This window comes from Periplaneta americana, chromosome 5 (genome assembly GCF_040183065.1).
Source record: "Periplaneta americana isolate PAMFEO1 chromosome 5, P.americana_PAMFEO1_priV1, whole genome shotgun sequence".
NCBI lineage: Eukaryota > Metazoa > Arthropoda > Insecta > Blattodea > Blattidae > Periplaneta > Periplaneta americana.
Window position 1 is genome coordinate 126,726,790 of NC_091121.1, and position 18,812 is coordinate 126,745,601.

General features: G+C 35.3%; 1 protein-coding gene across 3 annotated transcripts in view; it reads right to left on the reverse strand.

The window, feature by feature from the left end:
* The window catches only part of LOC138700168 (DDB1- and CUL4-associated factor 5), a 159,461-nt gene that overhangs the window by 56,759 nt on the left and 83,890 nt on the right, over positions 1–18,812 (reverse strand). For all 3 annotated transcript variants that reach the window (XM_069826578.1, XM_069826577.1, XM_069826579.1), the window contains exon 3: positions 3,334–3,473. In XM_069826578.1, coding sequence (XP_069682679.1) covers positions 3,334–3,473 — 140 coding nt within the window. The remainder of the gene's footprint in view (positions 1–3,333; positions 3,474–18,812) is intronic.

An 18,812-nucleotide genomic window follows, 5' to 3' on the forward strand; every position in this document is an offset into this window, starting at 1 on the left:
CTACTAATAAATGCTTTCTTTGGATTTCAAACTATCATATTATGTATTTATAATAAATGTAATGTAAAGTTGTCAGTCACAGGCATTTGTAGGAATCTGGTTCATCCAGACTTGAAAGAAGCAACAAAGCCAATAGTGATTTGTGAAAAATTAAAATTTCTACACTGACATGCAATTTAATATTGAAATTGAAGAAAGGAAGACAATGCCTGAGAAAAATAATGGCAAGAATTGAATCGTATTTCATTTTCCAACACAAATTGGAAGAGAGATAAAGCAGCAAACTTTTTTTACATAACTGAGAATCATATTAGAAATTAGTAAATTACGTTTTTCGAAATGTATTGTTATACAATGTATACATGCTGGTTTTCAGAGAGCAGTTGCAGCTAACAATACTGAGTGGTGGGAGAAGTATGTGTGGCCACACAAAACATCACTGCAAGAATTGAAGTAACTGATACTGTAAAGTTCTCTTTCACATACACTATATTATAATGCATATGTTCATGTATTCGGATGATTCATTTGACTTCAACAACTAGTTTTCTTACATAAACAACACTGAGTAATTATAGATGCTCAGTTACTGCTTGGAATAGCTAGACATAATGAGCCTAACAGAGCAGGTCATATCTATATGTCCTGATGATGGAACTTGTATGTACAGTAGCATGTAAATTAATCCGAACAAGCCATACTGTGTATATTAAACTACAAGTATAGGGTAAAATGAATGTTCAACGTACCTCAGTAATTTATGTGTCTCCCTTGTTTGTAATTATATCAATGACATGATCTGGCATGGATCCCACTAAATTCCCATAAATCTTCTTAATTTCTTCATCACAAAATCAAACTTGAATGAGGAAAGAAATTATTTTTCTTTCGTAAAACAATCTACATTTGCCATTCTCCTTTTCCAAATTGACCACAAGTTCTCGATCATCTGATCAGGTGAGCTGCCTGGCCAGGGGAATATCTGGATATTATTCTAGTTGAAGAACTTAGTACCATTAGTCTTTCGAGATGTACAGTATTCAGCGTATGACATGGTGCCAAGTTTTGTTGAAACAAGCTACTGCCATTTGGAAATGATTTCTGCAGCTGCAGTAAGACAAGACTAGTTTCCAATATGCGAATATACTTGTCACTATTCATCATTCCTTTGATAGGAATTAATGATCCAAGCCCTTTGTGTGTAAAATAACCCCAGAATATTACTTTTGAGATGTGTTTTGGTACTTTTTGGAGATGAGCTGATGAAACCTGTTTGGATTCTTTACGAACAATACACATGACATTCACTGAAAAAAAAAGTACCTTCTTCCAGTCATTCACCATCCAATTTCTATGCAATTTTGTCCATATTACGTGTTTTTGTACATAATTATCAGGGGTTAGCAGTTGCTTTTTAATGGCTTACAGTATGAGCCTTTCACCCAACTTCCAAAAGTCTACAATGCACTGTTGTAACGTGAATGTCTATCCCAGTTGTAGCTATTAACTTGCAGGTTAAGTCGACAGCACATAGTCTAGAATTTATTTTACTTTTCCTAACAATTAAATGGTCATCTTGTGGTGAAGTCTTTCTTTTCCGGCCACATTTTCCTTTTTTCTGGGGTGTGATGGATTCAGTCTCTTGGTATCTTTTCAGGATAAAATTAACTGTATCTAAGTCGACACCACATTCTGCAGCAATGCCTTTGTGTCATGGAAGTGTGCTCTGCTAATGTTACAATTTCAGAGCATTTTCATGGTGCTGTATTCATTTCTGAAGATGTCAGAATGAAGACAGCAAAGCAGTAATAAGTCTTCAACACAACTAAAATGATTTTGGGGGACGAAAATGAGAGGAAATAATAACACAACGCAAAAAATATAAACTCCAGACCTTCAACAATGAAAGTCTGTTATATTACAGAACTCAATTAAGTAGAAATGCGCAGTTGTTAGACCAACAATCAAGGAAAACGCTGAAAATTGTCATGTTCAGATTAATTTGCAAGGTACTGTAGTTTCGAAACATTATAAATATATTAAAAATGTCAAGTTCCTACACACAGTGGAATACCCAAAGTCTATTTCTGAACTGATACTGTTTATTCAAACGATTTATGGAAAATTCCCAGTCTAGATTACAAAACATAGAGGCTGTCCTAGAGACTCTTTGCCAAATGTTATTTAAAAAAGTAGATAATATATTGCGTTGTACTACTACTTTTTTCAAGTGAAAGTGTTGTATTTTAATTAGATCTAAGTTCCCAATAACAGCATTTCTAGAAGCTCCATATTCCACAACAGCATTTTACATTACAATTAGTAATGAAACACGTTAAAAAAAACTTAATTTACTCAAATACGAATACAATTATATGAGGGATGTGACATTAGTCAAAGAACAGTATGAACAATTGCATTCCTTCATGAAAGAAACTGTCTAATAATAAAGAAAGCACCAATGCTTTAAGATTCTCGTCATTCACAAATACTGAGAGTTTTCATGTAGAAATTGCTTGTAGGACAAAAGGAGGTGAGACCAAAGTCGAGGTTTTATGGTAGAAAGTTAATCAGGTTTAACTTGAAATGATGAAGCAGCTCAGAAGTGTATTGTGCAGCATAAGGGAGTGACACTACTTCTCTCGTTTTCAATTGCCCATGAATCACAGTACACACTTCACAGCTGACAGAGTTCTTACTGCTCGTTTTCAAACAATATTTCACAACGACAAATGATCATATGAGCACATTCAAGTAGCTGATCTCAAAAGACTGCACATACACGAACCTAGTCCGAACTCTAGATCACAGGTAATGCTTAACTAGCCCTTACTTTCCAATGCTCCTTGCACTATCCTCCACTACAATCTCTTGAAAAACTACAAGTTCATTTGCTTTTCACAAAGAGTTCTTTTTCTGAATGCAACATCCATCCAAATTCTAAGGAATACAATAACAACAGTGGTTTCACTGTTCTGAACACAAGGTAGTCTCAAGCACCTCACGCCTTTTGTTTGAGTCACATCCATGGTTTTCTCTGAACTAATACTAACACAAAGTTGTGGCAGATAACAGAGACTCTACCGTGCTCTATACAGAAGTTTAAATATGGAAGTCACTTTCCTGCCTCTGTTTTACATTAGAGTTACAGATATCAGTGACGTATGATTCAGACATATAGCAAACAATTTAACCTTACTGGACGTTTTCTTTAATTTTTCTATTATCATACCATACTACAATGAACAGTGACTGTATAGTTCTAAACACTGATGTTATGAATTAAATAGAGGAGTTTCAATAATTTAAATTTAAATAGGAAAACATGCCTACCTGTGCTTACTGGTTCACGTATGTCATAAATAAGAACTCTTCCATCATCACAGGCACTGGCAAAAACGTTATCATTTATTGGGTCTATTGAAAGACCATAAACAGGTTGTTCGTGCAAAAAGTAGTCCAGAGGATCTCCACTGTAGGAAAAAAAGAACAGAAAATACAAACTACAGTAAAACATTACAGCATATGCTAGAGGATGAATAAAAAATTAAACGAGTTCAACATAAAATTGCATTTACTTCATTCAGATTTAGATCAAAATATAAATTTTAACAAGATACCAGCAAGAACTGTAACAGTAGTTAATACATAAACTATACTAATACCAGGAGACACCATACATTTTTCAAATTTAAGTATAAATTATAAAATCATTTATGTTTAAATGGGCTACTTAAGTTATTATGTTGGCTATGAGAAGGAATTTTACATATAAAGTAAAATTTCTAAGTTATAACAGATAAAACGCGAATTATAATGAAATATTCAAATCCTCTGTGATCCAGAAACACAAAAGAATGTAATCCTACAACACCATTATCAATGCTCTTCTATGGGAGTGAAGTAGTATGGACCATACAAAAGTGTAACAGAAAAAGAATCACAGTCCGTGAAATGAAGTTCTAAGGACTCATAGATATACAAAAATAGAAAAAGAGAGATATTTAATATAAATATTCTGAAAGAATTAAAAGTAGAACTAATAGAATAACAACACAATGACAGACCCAATTGGCAATATGGTATTCACATGCACAAAGTATATCCATTTAAAAAGCTCCTAAATGATCACCTAAGGGGTGAAGTTCTTGGGGAATACTGATCATAAACTGTATGAGGAGGAAGAGGAGGAGGGGAGATGGTGATGGTACTAGTGGCGGTAGCAGGGTGGCAGTGGCAGTGGCAGTGATGACAATGTATAAAATATCAAACAGGTTTATCAGATATGAAAAGTGAACTTCTCAGAAAACTATTAATTTGAGAAAAATTCGTTCCGGCACTGGGAATCGAACCTGGGACCTCTCAGCTCTGTGCGCTGAGGATGGCAAGACCTCATATATGAATATATGTATATTCTCAGAAAAATGAAAATTACAAATTCAGAAAAATGCTTTTTACTCTGTACCATAATGCACAAGGTGTATCAAAACATGTGGGAAAGCTCTGGGGAATTGATAGACGACCTGAAAACAAGCAAAAAAGTTCATATAAACATATGGTCAATTTCGCTTAGTTTTCTTAGTTACAGTCATTGTTTGTAGTGTATACAGTGTGTTAAAAAAAAGTATCCAATATTTTAGGAGGTGATAGTATGCATCAAAATAAGAAAATAATGTCTAATAAACATGGGTCTACAACACACAACTTTCTGAGATCTGAACACTTGTTCATAGGGGGTGCTCAATGTGACGTCCATTCATGGCAATGCATTTCTCTGCCCTACAACACAGCAGACTACCAGAAAATCATACTGTAGTTGACACCCTTGGCATGGAATAATGATACTTCGCAAGGAATACTGAAAACAAAAGTCCGGTTGCGGATATGAGCAGGTTTAGCAGAGATGGTGTTGTGAATTTTCGTAATCAGCATGTATGTGCTGATGAAAATTCCCATTCAGTTGAAGAAACAAGGGATCAGCATCAATTTTCAATCATCGTATGAGCAGGCGTTCTAGGGCCTACGTGCTACCATAGAGACATTTAGGACTTTCTTATTAACGTATGCTGGAGAATGTGCCATGTCAGCAGGACTACAGATGTGGTTCATGCACGTTGGCGCACCAGCACATTTTCTCCACAATGTATGTGAACACCTATCGTTGACATTTCAGGACCACTGCATTGGTCGGGGAAGCCCCACACCTTGGCCTGCTCATTCCCCAAACCTAAATCTCCTAGACTTCTGGTTATGGGGACACATGAAGGAACCTGGTCAATTTCAAAGAGTGAGTGATTCCTTACTCCAAAAAGCAGAGGAATGCATTGCCATGAATGGACATCAGATTGAGCACCTCCTATGAAGAAGTGTTCAGATCTCAGAAAGTATGTGTTGTAGGACCCATGTTTTGATGCATACTAGCACCTCCTAAAATATTGGATACTTTTTTTGACACTCTGTATAATATGCGATCATAAACAAGCCACATATAATTTTATTCTGTATTCAAGTAGTTGTTGATCTGTTTTGTATTCAAAGTCACCTCATGACAGTTACCATAACAAAATAAACACAAATCATTTGCTAGAACTTTTATTGATAATTGTGAAAACTTATTATTTTGAATGTAATAATTAATTACATTACAACTAGTGGTCAAAATGAAGTACTTTAATCAGGAAATAGCAGAAATGCACCTTATGTATGGACGAGCTAATTGCAATGCAAATGAAGCAAGGCATTTGTATGCTGAACAATTTTCTAATAGACATTTATCCAACAACAAAATGTTCCAAAAAAATACAGGACAGTCTTGTGGAAACAGGCTCTTTTAAAAAACGTGTTTCAGATTGTGGAAGACTAAGGAGCATCAGAACACGTAACGTAGAGGAACGAGCATCAATCGTCCTCAATCATATTAAGGATAATAGCGAGAGCAGCACCAGAGACATAGCAGCAACAGGGGCGAAACTGAAGGGTAATCTGTGAGCCTTAGAATACCCATTGGATTTTCAAGAAATAAGCGCAGTTACATTTTCCTGTTTTCATTGGTATAAGTAAATTAAATCTCTCGTTTTTGGTATTATGCTCTCTAGTTACAGAAGGATTGACACCAGCTCCTCAGCGCGGAACCAGCGCACAACTGTATTGTGGCTACTCACTGAATAATACTGCTTCAATCCAGGCTCGCTGCAGCAGATAGAGAAAACATATGTGCATGCGCCAAGTGGAGTGCTTGCATACGTCACTAATGCTAAACCGTGTGCTAAACAGCTCTGTGAAGTCTGGGAAGAGCCTAGACTCTGACTGTGTCATTCAGCATTACCAATCTCAATATTAGCGAGTCTGCTACAAACATTCCGAAATTCAGCTACAAATACCAAAATGAAGCCACACACATTCAGAGAGTAATAAACAGAATCCATGACCTATGCTACAGTTACAATGTTGGAAGGCAGATGTGTTGGATATGTCATTCATTAATTTAGGGCCAATTCATTTTTGTTGCATAGGCGACTCCCAATAAAGACACTGTCAGGTGTAGATGAATTCACGAATCCAGGAATTGATCGTTAAACAATGGGCACAATTCACATAACAGGAAAATAAAACTGAAAATAGCAAAGCTTTCCTTGCCATAAATAATGGTCGCAGTGTCTGGAATTCAGTCCTACCTTAAATTTTCTATTATGTTTTCGTAATTTTTTTGAGGAAGCAAGAAACTTCTTATGGCTATTAGAGTGTGAGAAAATAAAATTTGATAGAAGAATGTGATTACACATAAAATTGGGTATTCACAAATTGTCATTCGATCGAATCTCAGTCCGCTACACTTTGCCATTCTACTACGACCATTCTGCTAAAAGCTACGTTTAGCCGAATTCGACCATGGTTGGCAAAGCTGTAGTCTGTCAGTGTGTGAGAAATTATGGTACAAAAAAAAAGTATCGCAGATCTTTTTGGCCTCTGAAATTTTAAATGCTAAGCAAAGAAGCGAGTCACTATCCAACTTGTATGTCTCCCAACCAGCTGCCAGCTGCAGTCCCCTACAGATACCATCCTGCCAAATGCCGTGACAGTAGTACACTCATAACTCATGTAAATAGACCTATAATGCCAATAAGTTAAGAAAACCAAATCTAATAAAACAGTACAGACTGTGAGTTTATTGTTATTGTTAAACATTTTTGCCACTACACTATCACTACTGCTTTCATTGTAATATGTTATTATTATGATCTCCATCGTATCTATCCTCTTATCATTGTGACTCCTATGTATATAGTTATCTTCTCCGTAGATGATGGATCGGACTCTCTCTCCAAACTTTATGACTAATCTTCTTCTTTTCTGGCTCTACGGCCCTTTGTGAGCTTTGGTCTCCTTCAGAATTTTCCTCCACTCGTCTCTATCTTGTGTCTTCCTTTTCCATCCTCTTATACCCATTCTTCCCATATCCATCTCAATGTCCTGTAACCACCTCTTCCTGGGCCTTCCTTTCTTTTTTACTCCTATAATGTGTCCATGAAGCAGGAGTTTAGGCATTCTTCCTTCTTGCATTCTCTCCACATGACCCAGCCATCTCAATCTCATGGATTTGATATGTTTTACTAAATTGTCTCCTTTCAGTATTTGGTCAATTTCCGTGTTTGATCTAATTCTCCATTCTCCAGTTTTAAATATTGGCCAATATATGCGTCTGATAATTTTTCTTTAGAATATTCTTAATGCATTTTCGTCATTTTTTTTTCAACACCCATGATTCAGCAAAATATGTCACTACCAGCTTTATTAAGATATTATATATTTTTAATTTGGCTGTTCTGGTTAAAAGTCTTGATTTTATTAGTTTAATGTTTGTAAAATAGGTAGGCTTTATTTCCTATTAATATTCTATTGTTTATTTCTTCAAATACTGTCCCTTTGTTACTCACTTTAACTCCCAGATACGTGAAGGTAGTAACATTTTCAAAATTATAGTTTCCTATTTTATTGTTGTTGTTGGTCTTATATAATCTGTCTGATCCACTTCCATCTTCATATATTTTGTTTTATCTTCACTGATTTTTAAACCTGCTACCTTTCCCACTGATTCAATTGTTGTAAATATTTCTTGTAAATCATTCATATGTCTAGCTATCAGGGCAATATTGTCTAAACTTTATGACTGATAGAGATGATATTCTTTGCCTCTAGATCAGTATGCTTCTATTTTTCCCCCATTTTCTTATGCCTGAACTATAACTTTCTTCAAATACTCTCTAAACTAGTGGCCCCTAATCAATGATGGGCGATTTCACGTGGCATGGATAATAACTTCGAAATTGTAGAAGAAATTTTGTGCAAAAGATAGAATTCGTGAATCGTTAGTTGTATCACGTATTTGTCAAAGTCATCAATTTTAATAGTGGTCTTTTGCCATCGACGTTTCTTCCTTGATTCACTCATTGATATTCCTTCAGCTTCATGTTATTTGTGATCAGGCAAAATCCTCTTCACCTTTGTTTTTTTAATTTTTTTTTTCAAGTAGGTTATTTTACAATGCTTTATCAACATCTTAGGTTATTTAGCATCTGAATGAGATGAAGGTGATAATGCTGGTGAAATGAGTCCATAGTCGAGCACCGAAAGTTACCCAGCATTTGCTCATATTGGCTTGAGGGAAAACCCTGGAAAAAACCTCAACCAAGTAACTTGCCCCGACCGTGAATCGAACGCGGGCCACCTGGTTTTGTGGTCAGACGCGCTAACCGTTACTCCACAGGTGTGGACTTCACCTATGTTAGACATCTTGTTTGCCTCTGCTACTTTCTGTACCTTATTTTTTACTATTCTGCTTATTTCCTCATAAAATTTTATACATTAAGAATGATCTCTCTTGTTCATCCTCTTTTAGTAGACCTACTGTATTTTAGTTTAAAAGTATCAGAGGCATCTCGCCTACAGGTCGATTTCTTCTAATTAATTGAGTATACTTTCTTTGGTGTCAATGCTCCTCCCCTGTCTACCCAAGTCCCTTTGCTTGACCCAACCCTGCACAGGACCAAGACCATAAAGACTCGCTTGCTAACTTCCTCTTTCCTCACAAGTGCCAAAAAGATCTGTGATACTTCTACTAGAGGAGAGTATTCATTTTTATCGGTCTGTTTCCGTAAAGTGCAGATGTGTTCATTAATTATTGTGTACCATCCATTATCCACGTACGTTTTTATTCAAATAGTCACCTGTGGGTGCAGTATTTCGGTACTACGAATACACTTACAGTATAGAATTCGAATTAGATTTACTACTAAAACGAATGTGAAAATTGAAAATATACAGAGTGTAACAAAAGTTGCTGGTACAGTTTGTTAAAATTATTCTCTTGTTTAGTTCCCATTTTCCCAGGAATGATGACCAAATTTTATGATGCAGGAGTTGGTACTAGTTGATTGTGGTGTGATCCAATTCTTTATTAATAATTTGGCGGGAAATGTCACATTGTTGAAGACACGTGTTCAATATATTAACAGTGTGAGTTAATTTGTAGTAAAATTAGGCAGTGTAAATTACGAGGTCATAAATTTTTCCTGTGATTTGTGATTTTAATTCTGGTGAGTATTGTTTTATATTCTTTAATCAATAAATTATCGTGTAGTATGATTGAAATTAAGTGTCATCTTCTTTCAATATTAATTATTCGTAACACAAAAATGTAACAAAAGTTTCTGGTACGTACCAGGAATTATTGTTACATCTTTATTTTTCTATACTTTCCGGATAATAAACCAGTTAAATGTAATTTTTAATGCGTAATTTTAATAAACGATACTGACACTTATTTTTAATCACTCAGGTCACCATGGCACCAACAAAACGTGAGCATGCTCGGTCTCAGGTTCAAGCCTTGGTCATGACTGGAAAATCAGTACGTGATATTGCCAGGTTGTTGAAAATGTCACCAACAACAGTTTTAAAATGGAAGAATCAAACGGATGGTTCTGTTTCTGATGCTATACGATCAGGCCGACCAAGCAAAGTGTCACCTCAAACAAAAAGAAAAATAAGGGAGTGGGTGAAGGACAAGGTTGGTGTAGGAACTCGGGCTGTGGCTAAAAGGCTGAATTTTTCGGAGTGTTACCGCTCTATAAACAAAACCATTTCACACATGACAATCAGTAGGCATTGTCGTAGTCAGGACTGGGGTCGGAGGTCTTATATACCAAGAATCAAGCCAATGCTGAGTGAAAAGAACATATCCGATCGAATTAAATTTTGTGAAAGGTTGCTGAAAGAAGGATACACAGAGGATGCACCTGCTGCCAGAATTCTAAGAGCTCATATTCTGTTCACTGATGAGTCACTTGTGGAACTTCACTCTATTCCGAATCGTCAAAATGCCAGAATTCGAACAGCGGATCCATCCTCTATAAAGCCTACGCAGGTACCCAAGTTTGGCGTTAAGATTATGGTGGCCGGAGGAATCTCACGTTATGGAAAGACACAACTTGTTATAGTGAATGAGAAGAAAACTGTGAATGGCGAATATTACTGTACACACATTCTCCCAGCATATTCTAAAGTTCTAAGGGACACCACTAAATTTCCAAAACAACATATTGCGTTCCTCATGCAAGGTGGAGCCAGAGCCCACACAGCTAAGAGTACACTGGACACAATAAAGAATTCTGGCATCAAAGTCTGGACAGACTGGCCTGGAAATTCTCTTGACTTAAATCCCATAGAGCACCTGTGGAGCAGATTACAAGAAAGTGTGTTTCGAACACCCAGACCAAGAAATTGCAATGAGTTGATTGCCCGAGTGTTGGAAGAGTGGGAGACCATTACTCAGGAAGACATTTTCAGACTCACAGATAGTTTTGGTAGACGTGTGTTGCAGTGTCTTGAAAAAAAGGATGTAATACCGACTACTGAAGAACAGTAATGAAAGGACTGTTCACAAAGCTATAAAGTGGCGTTATTTTGTGATATTTACCACAAGAAATTAAGAAATAAAGTAAAATTTTCACTGTACCAGAAACTTTTGTTACACTCTGTATTTAACAGTTGGTAAAGAATATTACGTGAAAACAAAATTTTTCTAATAATAATAATAATAATAATAATAATAATAATAATAATAATAATAATGATTTATTTAACCTGGCAGAGTTAAGGCCATACGGCCTTCTCTAACACTCAACCAGGAGTAAAGACTGCGTTACAAAAACATTACAAATTTACAAATTACACTACAATTTTACACACAAAACTGAATAAGATAATAATAATAATAAAAAATAAACAACAAATAAGAAGAAATCAGACATAATATATAACATACAGAAAGAAAGAAAAAAGCATAATAATATGTGAACAGCAGGTCAAAATAAATGAGGCATACAAAAAAAAAGACAATTATTCATAATAATAATAATAATAATAATAATAATAATAATAATAATAATAATAATAAGAATAGTAATAATGATGATAATAATAATAATAATAATAATAATAATAATGATAATAATAATACTAATAGTAGTAATAAAATAGTGCAGTACAAAGTATACAGTGAATACAATATTTCTAAGTACACACAATAAGGAAAATTAAGATTATATATAGCTCAACTTATCACATTAGAGATATAACATTATCGGAAAATATGAAAACAAAAATATAAAATAAGTTGAATATCATTAGAACATAAAAAAAAATGTGAATACGTGGAAACATGCAATACAACACTTGTCATAATAGTAAGTTAGTTTGGCAACTCGTCATAAGATAATTTTCTAACTTGGATTTGAAAGAATTCAATGTTCGGCAGCCCTTGACTTCAGGTGGCAGAGAGTTCCAGTGACGAGAGGTAGCAACAGTGAAGGATGAGGAATACAGAGACGATGCGTGAAGTGGAATTTCTAGCGTGTTATCGCGTTGTGATCGAGTATTAATATTATGATAGCGAGAGAGAGTATGAAATCGAGCGAATAAATAATAATCGAGCGAACACATTCCAATGTAGGAGCATGATTGTATTGGTTAGCAGCAGCATCTTTAAATAACTACGCCGTGAAGTGAAGTGAGAGCGCTATTTCAGTGCATGTTTGTGAGTTTAAAACCATGGATCAGTGTAGTCATCTAATAGTGTATCTAAAACCAAGACCATTTTCTTCGTTGTCCTATGAAGAGAAATGTGCAGTCAAAGAGAGAAGACCAAAACCTCATCTAAATATTGTACAGCGTGATAAACATCAGTTACGTAAGTTCCAGTCTCAGTGGTATGAGCAATATGAATGGTTAACAGCAAATGTAACGACTGGCATGATGCATTGTTACATTTATCTTCTCTTTGGTGGTGAAGGTGATAGTAAAGAATGGAGTGAAACTAGCATTGCATGTATTAAAAACTTCCATCATACAGCACAAAAACATCAAATTTCCAAGAAACATATTCTTAATTGGGAACAATATCATCATCTGGGACAACTCAGAATAGAGCATGCTCTATCAGAAGTGGCTCGGCTCTCGAGTCTCAAGCACAATGGAATGGTGAGTTGCAATAGAAGATATCTTGGTGGACTGATTCGAGTCATCTGCTTCTTAGGAAAGAAAGAGCTTGCATTTCATGGACACAATGAGAGCGATCAGTCAGAAAATAAAGGCAATTACCTAGAAATATTATACATGCTTGCACAAGAAGAGAGATTTGTTAGGGCTTTTAAGGGACTTCAAGTGAAATCCAAAATGAATTAATTGAATGTGCAATGTTAGTAGTCAAGGAAACAATTCAGAAGGAATTAGACTTGGTGGAATCCGTGTCAGAGGAAACACTAGATGTGTCTTGTAAATCACAGATGAGTGTTATATTTCGTTACTGTGTGAACGATTCAGTACAAGAACGGTTTTTAGGATTCTCTGATGTATCAAAAGACAAGAGCTGTTATCTTGAATGTGATGAAAGACAGCAAAGTTGAAAATAAGCTAGCTAATCTGTCAAACTTATGATGGTGCTTCAGTGATGTGAGGTTCTAGTGGTGGTATTAATGCGATAATTAAGCAGCAGTGCCCTAATGCAATGTTCATTCATTGTTATGCTCACAGACTTAATCTGGTTCGTCTGTTTGTTTATGATTTGATAGCCTTTCACACATTTTTCAGTAAATCTTCAAAAAGATCTATGCTTTTAAGAGAAGCAGGTTTCAAACTCCCTAAAGCAAGCATTACACACTGGAATTATCACTCTAGAGCAACAGAAAAAATAACTGCTCACTTTCAGGAATTAAGAAGCGCTGTTGGTTTGTTAAGAAGATTAGAAGATCCAACCTTCATTTTTGTTGTTGTGTTTTTATCAGAAAATATTTGTTTACACTGACCACTTATACAGTGTGTTGCAAATAAAGTGTACATCAAATATCAACATTTGCAATTATGAAGTAAAACTTGCTATAACAAATGTAAAATCTGTTAGAAATTAGAAAACTGTTGAGGAGTGCATCAAAGATGCCAAGGCACTGAACAATCAGGCAGAAGCAGGATCATTTATGACACTACAAGTCCTAGCTTTTGAAATTATTGATACCATAGTGACATAGATGGAATCGAGATTTGAAGATCTTAAAAACTTTAATTTTGCTGAATTACTCGATGAAAAACAGTTCCCTGCTTATCGATCAGTGTTTCTGTCACTTAAGTTGGGTGCACTGATAGAAAAGTATCCATACTTTGACAGTGAACAGCTTCAAAATGAACTCACAAATATTTATTCTGACCAAACAAAGCATTTGCCTGCAGGTTTGTAGCTGAAAAATTTTTTGAACAATGGCCTAGAAAAAATCTATCATGAAACAGTGCGGCTCATAAGACTGATTCTCACCTTCCCTGTATCTACTGCTTCGAGTGAATGAAGTATGAGTGCATTGAAGAGAGTTAAGACATTTTTAAGGAACTCCATGTCAGATTCTAGACTGAGCAATTTGAATTCTCGGGCTATCAAGAAGGATTTGTTAAACAGTCTTTCCAGGAACGACATCTTCAAAGTATGCACCAACATCTTTGCAGAGCGAAAAACACACCGACTGGAGTTTATCTACAAAAAAAATATAAGGTATGAACTTTAGAATACCCAGTTGCATGAATGTAGCTTCGCCACTGAGCATCATTCGAGAATGTGAGTTATATGGCAGTGTGGAGAACAACTCCTTTATCCATATCACCTTCAAAGAGTACAAGGTTTTGTGGTGGTTACTTTCCACTCTGAGAAGCATTTTGTACCTGGTTACAAACAAACTTGTGTTCAGCATCAACACTTTCTCTCTGCTATCATCTGCGTCGATGAACCGAAGTTTAGCAGAAATGGAGTGCAGAACTTTCATAATATTCATGTATGGGCTGACAGAAATCCTAAAGCAGTTTTGAAAACAAGACACCAACAACAGTTCAGCATTAACGTTTAGGCTGAAATAACTGGTGACACATTAATCGGTTCTTTCATTTTACCTGGAACATTGACAGCAGCATCATACTGCGACTTTTTAACAAATAACTTAAATATTTTTTTTTAGAAAAAGTGCTACTGAACTTAATTCAGCGCATGTGGTTCATGCATGATGGGGCACTGCCTCATTTTGCTCTTGCTGCTAAAGCAGTTTTAAATCAGCAATTCCCTAACAAATGGATAGGTAGTGAGGAACTGACATACTAGTCTGCTTGTTCTCCTGACCTCAATCCATTGGATTTCTACTTATGAGGTTATTTAAAGGTCACTGTGTATTCCAGACCTATTCATAACGTGAAATTCTTCGCCAGCAACTTGAAGAAGGATGTCAGCAGATATGGCAGATGCTCAGAATATAGGAGTTAAAGCAGTCGATGATGCATTACTCAGAAGTCTGTATTAGAACTCAAGGTGACCATTTTGAGCACTTTCTGTAGAAGTTAGAAGTTTCTATATAAGAAAAAGTATTGTAAGTTGTAAATTAAACTTTATCATCACAGATATTATGTACACACCTAACAATGACTGTAACTAAAAAACTAAGCAAAATTGACCATATGTTTATATGAACTTTTTTGCTTGTTTACAGGTCCTCTATCAATTTCCCAGAGCTTTCCCACATGTTTTGATACACCCTGTATAAAACAATTATAACCAGAACACATATTTTGACTGATAACACACTGAATGATATGTACACTTCCACAAACAAAAAATGATCAATCACGATTGCTAAATGTCTGGACGTGGAAGTACAGTAGATGTTTAAAATTGATGTTTCCTTTCATTATTATATTAGTACTTCATTCCATGTCTCCATACATTAGAAGCTAACCAGATATTATTACCATTATGTAATTCCTTTACAAGATGATTTCACAGATGGAGAACAGGCCTTTCTTAAATGTTTAAAGATAACTGGCTGTAGATCCCTAGTTGTACTTGGGTAAATTTACACAGCAGTTAAGTGACATAAAAGAATAAAATATACGTCTGATAAAGACCCCTAAACAACATTTGATTTGAAATACAAAATGTCTACATGAGGAAACACTTTTCGAAAGGAGTAATAGGTTCAGCCAGTTTATGTTAAAATACTGTGTATTTAAGGTCAAATTTTCTATCTCCAGTGTTTCTTTTATCTCTTTTTTTTTTAATTTCAAATTATGATGCAATGAATACGATAATGATGATGATTATGATGATGAGATGATGTGACATGATACACTCCTCAAAATGGAAACTGCAACTCCAAGAAGAAATTGTTTATTTTGAATTTTGGGCTATTAATTGAGTAGATGAAGATAAGTGAACGAAACCAATTTCAGTGCTATAGGATTGTTTGGAAGGCAGTCCCACATCATTGGCAGCGAAAAGTGCTGTGTAGTTGACTAAGTGAAGTATCAACAACTGTCGCAATTTAAGAGGGCTCAAACAATTGGTCTATGTGAGAGGTTATCTCTTAGGAATGTTGCTGCACATATTGGTTGTAATGCATCTACAGTGCAACGGAGAGTGGTCAAATGAAGAGACACAAGTTCGTAGACCTGGCACAGGACCACGCAGAATGACAACAGAGAGGGAGGATCAATGCATCATTCAGATGTCTCTGAGAGAACCCCAAGCAATGTCAGATGAAATTCGTGCAACTGTGGCTCCCTGTGTTACCAGACAAACAGTTGGTAACTGGTTGCGTGAAGCTCGCTTGCAATCCTGTGTTGCTGCAACTAGTGTTCCACTGAGTCGTCAACATCGACAAGTAAGGCTGGCCTGGTATCAGGAAAGATCGCACTGGTGGAAGAATAGCAAAGAGTCATCTTTAGTGATGAATCTCGATTTTGTCTTGGCCACAACGATTGTCACAATTGTGTACGAAGATGTACTGGGGAAAGAGGACGAGAAGACCTTATTGCTACGAGGTATACAGGGCCTACCAAAATTATGGCCTAGGGAGCTATTGACTTTAATATCAATGCATCATTCATTTTGTAATAAAGTGGGCACACAGGAATCTGAATTTATCATTGGTAGTTATTCAAGACAAACTGAATCCTCGACAATATGTTAACAGGATAATTAATCCAGTGGTTCTTCCTCACATAATGAACATTAAAAACGGCATGTTTCAGTATGGCATTGCCCGTCCTCACATTGCAGTTATCACTGAGGATGCTCTTGAACACTTCCAGTCTATGGACTTAAGTCTAATCGAACATCTGTGGGACATTATGGGTCGAAGAATGTACAATTCTCCACAACCACCCCTTACTATTGCACAACTGATTCTTGCAGTTCAACAAGCATGGAGTAACATTCCTCAGGAATAAATCCAGAATCTTATTGGCTTAATGTCTCCAAGAATTCAAAACTGTATTGCAGTTCGTGGAAGTCACATCCTCTACTGAATTTTGTAATAAAGTGAGCACACAGAAATCTGAATTTATCATCATTGCATCATTGTCAAAGACTCTTCCTATACCTTTAGTTTCAGCTTTGTCATTCCATCTGTTCATGGTATTGCAATTTCCACTTTGAGTAGTAAATATGATATGACATGCCATCATATGATACAATACGTTATAATTATGATATATGATGATGTGGTGGTGGTGATGGTGGTGGTGATGATGGTGGTGATGGCAGTGACAGTGACAACAGCGATGATTAAGAAGATCTTTCTCGCTACACATTTTAATCAGTGACTAGTGCTTATCTGTTTTACAGGAATATATATAATCAAATTGTACTGATATAATTGACACACTTGTAACTTCTCTTTGAAAATATTCTAGATAATTTTGTGTCTTTAAAATGATCTCTCTCCACTATTCAGTAGGAACCACCAAAACTACGCCTTATGTACAGTAATTACCACACTGTGTTCAATAATCCTTTATTCTCAAAAGTTAATCTCATAACAGGTTCTTGCAGTAGTATGAAATTATTTAAGTTGAATTATTAACTGAAAATTAAACTGTTCCTTTCAGCATGAAATATGAACTTCAAAAATAGATGTAGGCATATTCCTTACATCAGGCATATCAAACATCCTCACAGCTACAAAACGTTGCATGCTAAACTTTTAGGTTTAACTGATAATCTTTGATATAAAATACAAAATAAATGTTCCTTGGACTACCAATTTTCTATCAGTTCAGATGACAAGTCTCATAAAATATTCTCATGTAGCAAGCAATTCTGAGAATTGCAGAAAGATATTTCTTGCTTAGTAGATTGGAAAGTTCGCCAAGACCAACCTATTGCAAAAAAAGTTAATGCATTAAGAGTAAGTGTTCAAAAAGTGGCCCCAGGTGCCCCTTTAAACCTCAAACCACTTTGTACAGACCCAGACTCAGTGCTTACTGAGCATGCACAGTATGTTATAACTGGAACTTGGAATTCAGGTGGCCCAAATTTTGTTTCTGAGTCTGTACATCCATGCACTTTATTAATAAGTATTTAATGAATTTCAATCTTAAGGCATATAAACTTGCAAATGTTTATTTGCTATTTAATAACAATATATGAACGTTTTCGCCGTTTAGGGCATCTTCAGATATAACAAAACATATTATCTGGATCTATAATAACATATTATGCAAATAACAAGGAAAATGGAGAACAATATATGTGATACATGAAATTCATGAGCTTTATGTAGATATATCATGATACAGGATGAATATTGAGATAATCTTTGAATTTGAACTTAGACTGGACGAATATTTTATTTTATACATATAGCTCATGTTACAATTAATATACAATGTTTAAAATTTGTCAATGATGTTAATTTAAAATTTACAATGATGATAATAAAATATTTAAAATAATCATGGCTGAAAGTTGTCGTAATTTACAAGATAGTATGCGTAGTTGATGTTCTTGTGTTTTGTAATTATTTCACTTAGAGAGGCCGTTGGCATTTGAATGAATGTTGTTTGACGTTGATGACTACATTACAATTGATATACAGAGATTAAATTAGTCAATGTTAAAATTTAAATTATATATTCTATAAATTTGTATGTACTGGTGTTGATGTGTTGGAGTTTTTAAGAGAACTGAGTTCAGTTCTCTTAAAAACTCCAACACATCAACACCAGTACATACACATTTATAGAACTTCTTAATTATATACTTCAATAAACCTGAGAACACGTAATAGGATGTCATCACATCAGAGTAGCCATTTCAAAGTCAATGACCTCTAAGTGAAACAATTACAAACACACAACATCAACTACAAAAACCATCTTGAACTTACGACAATTCTCAGTCATGATAACTCTAAATATTTTATTATCTTCATTATAAAATTTAAATTTTA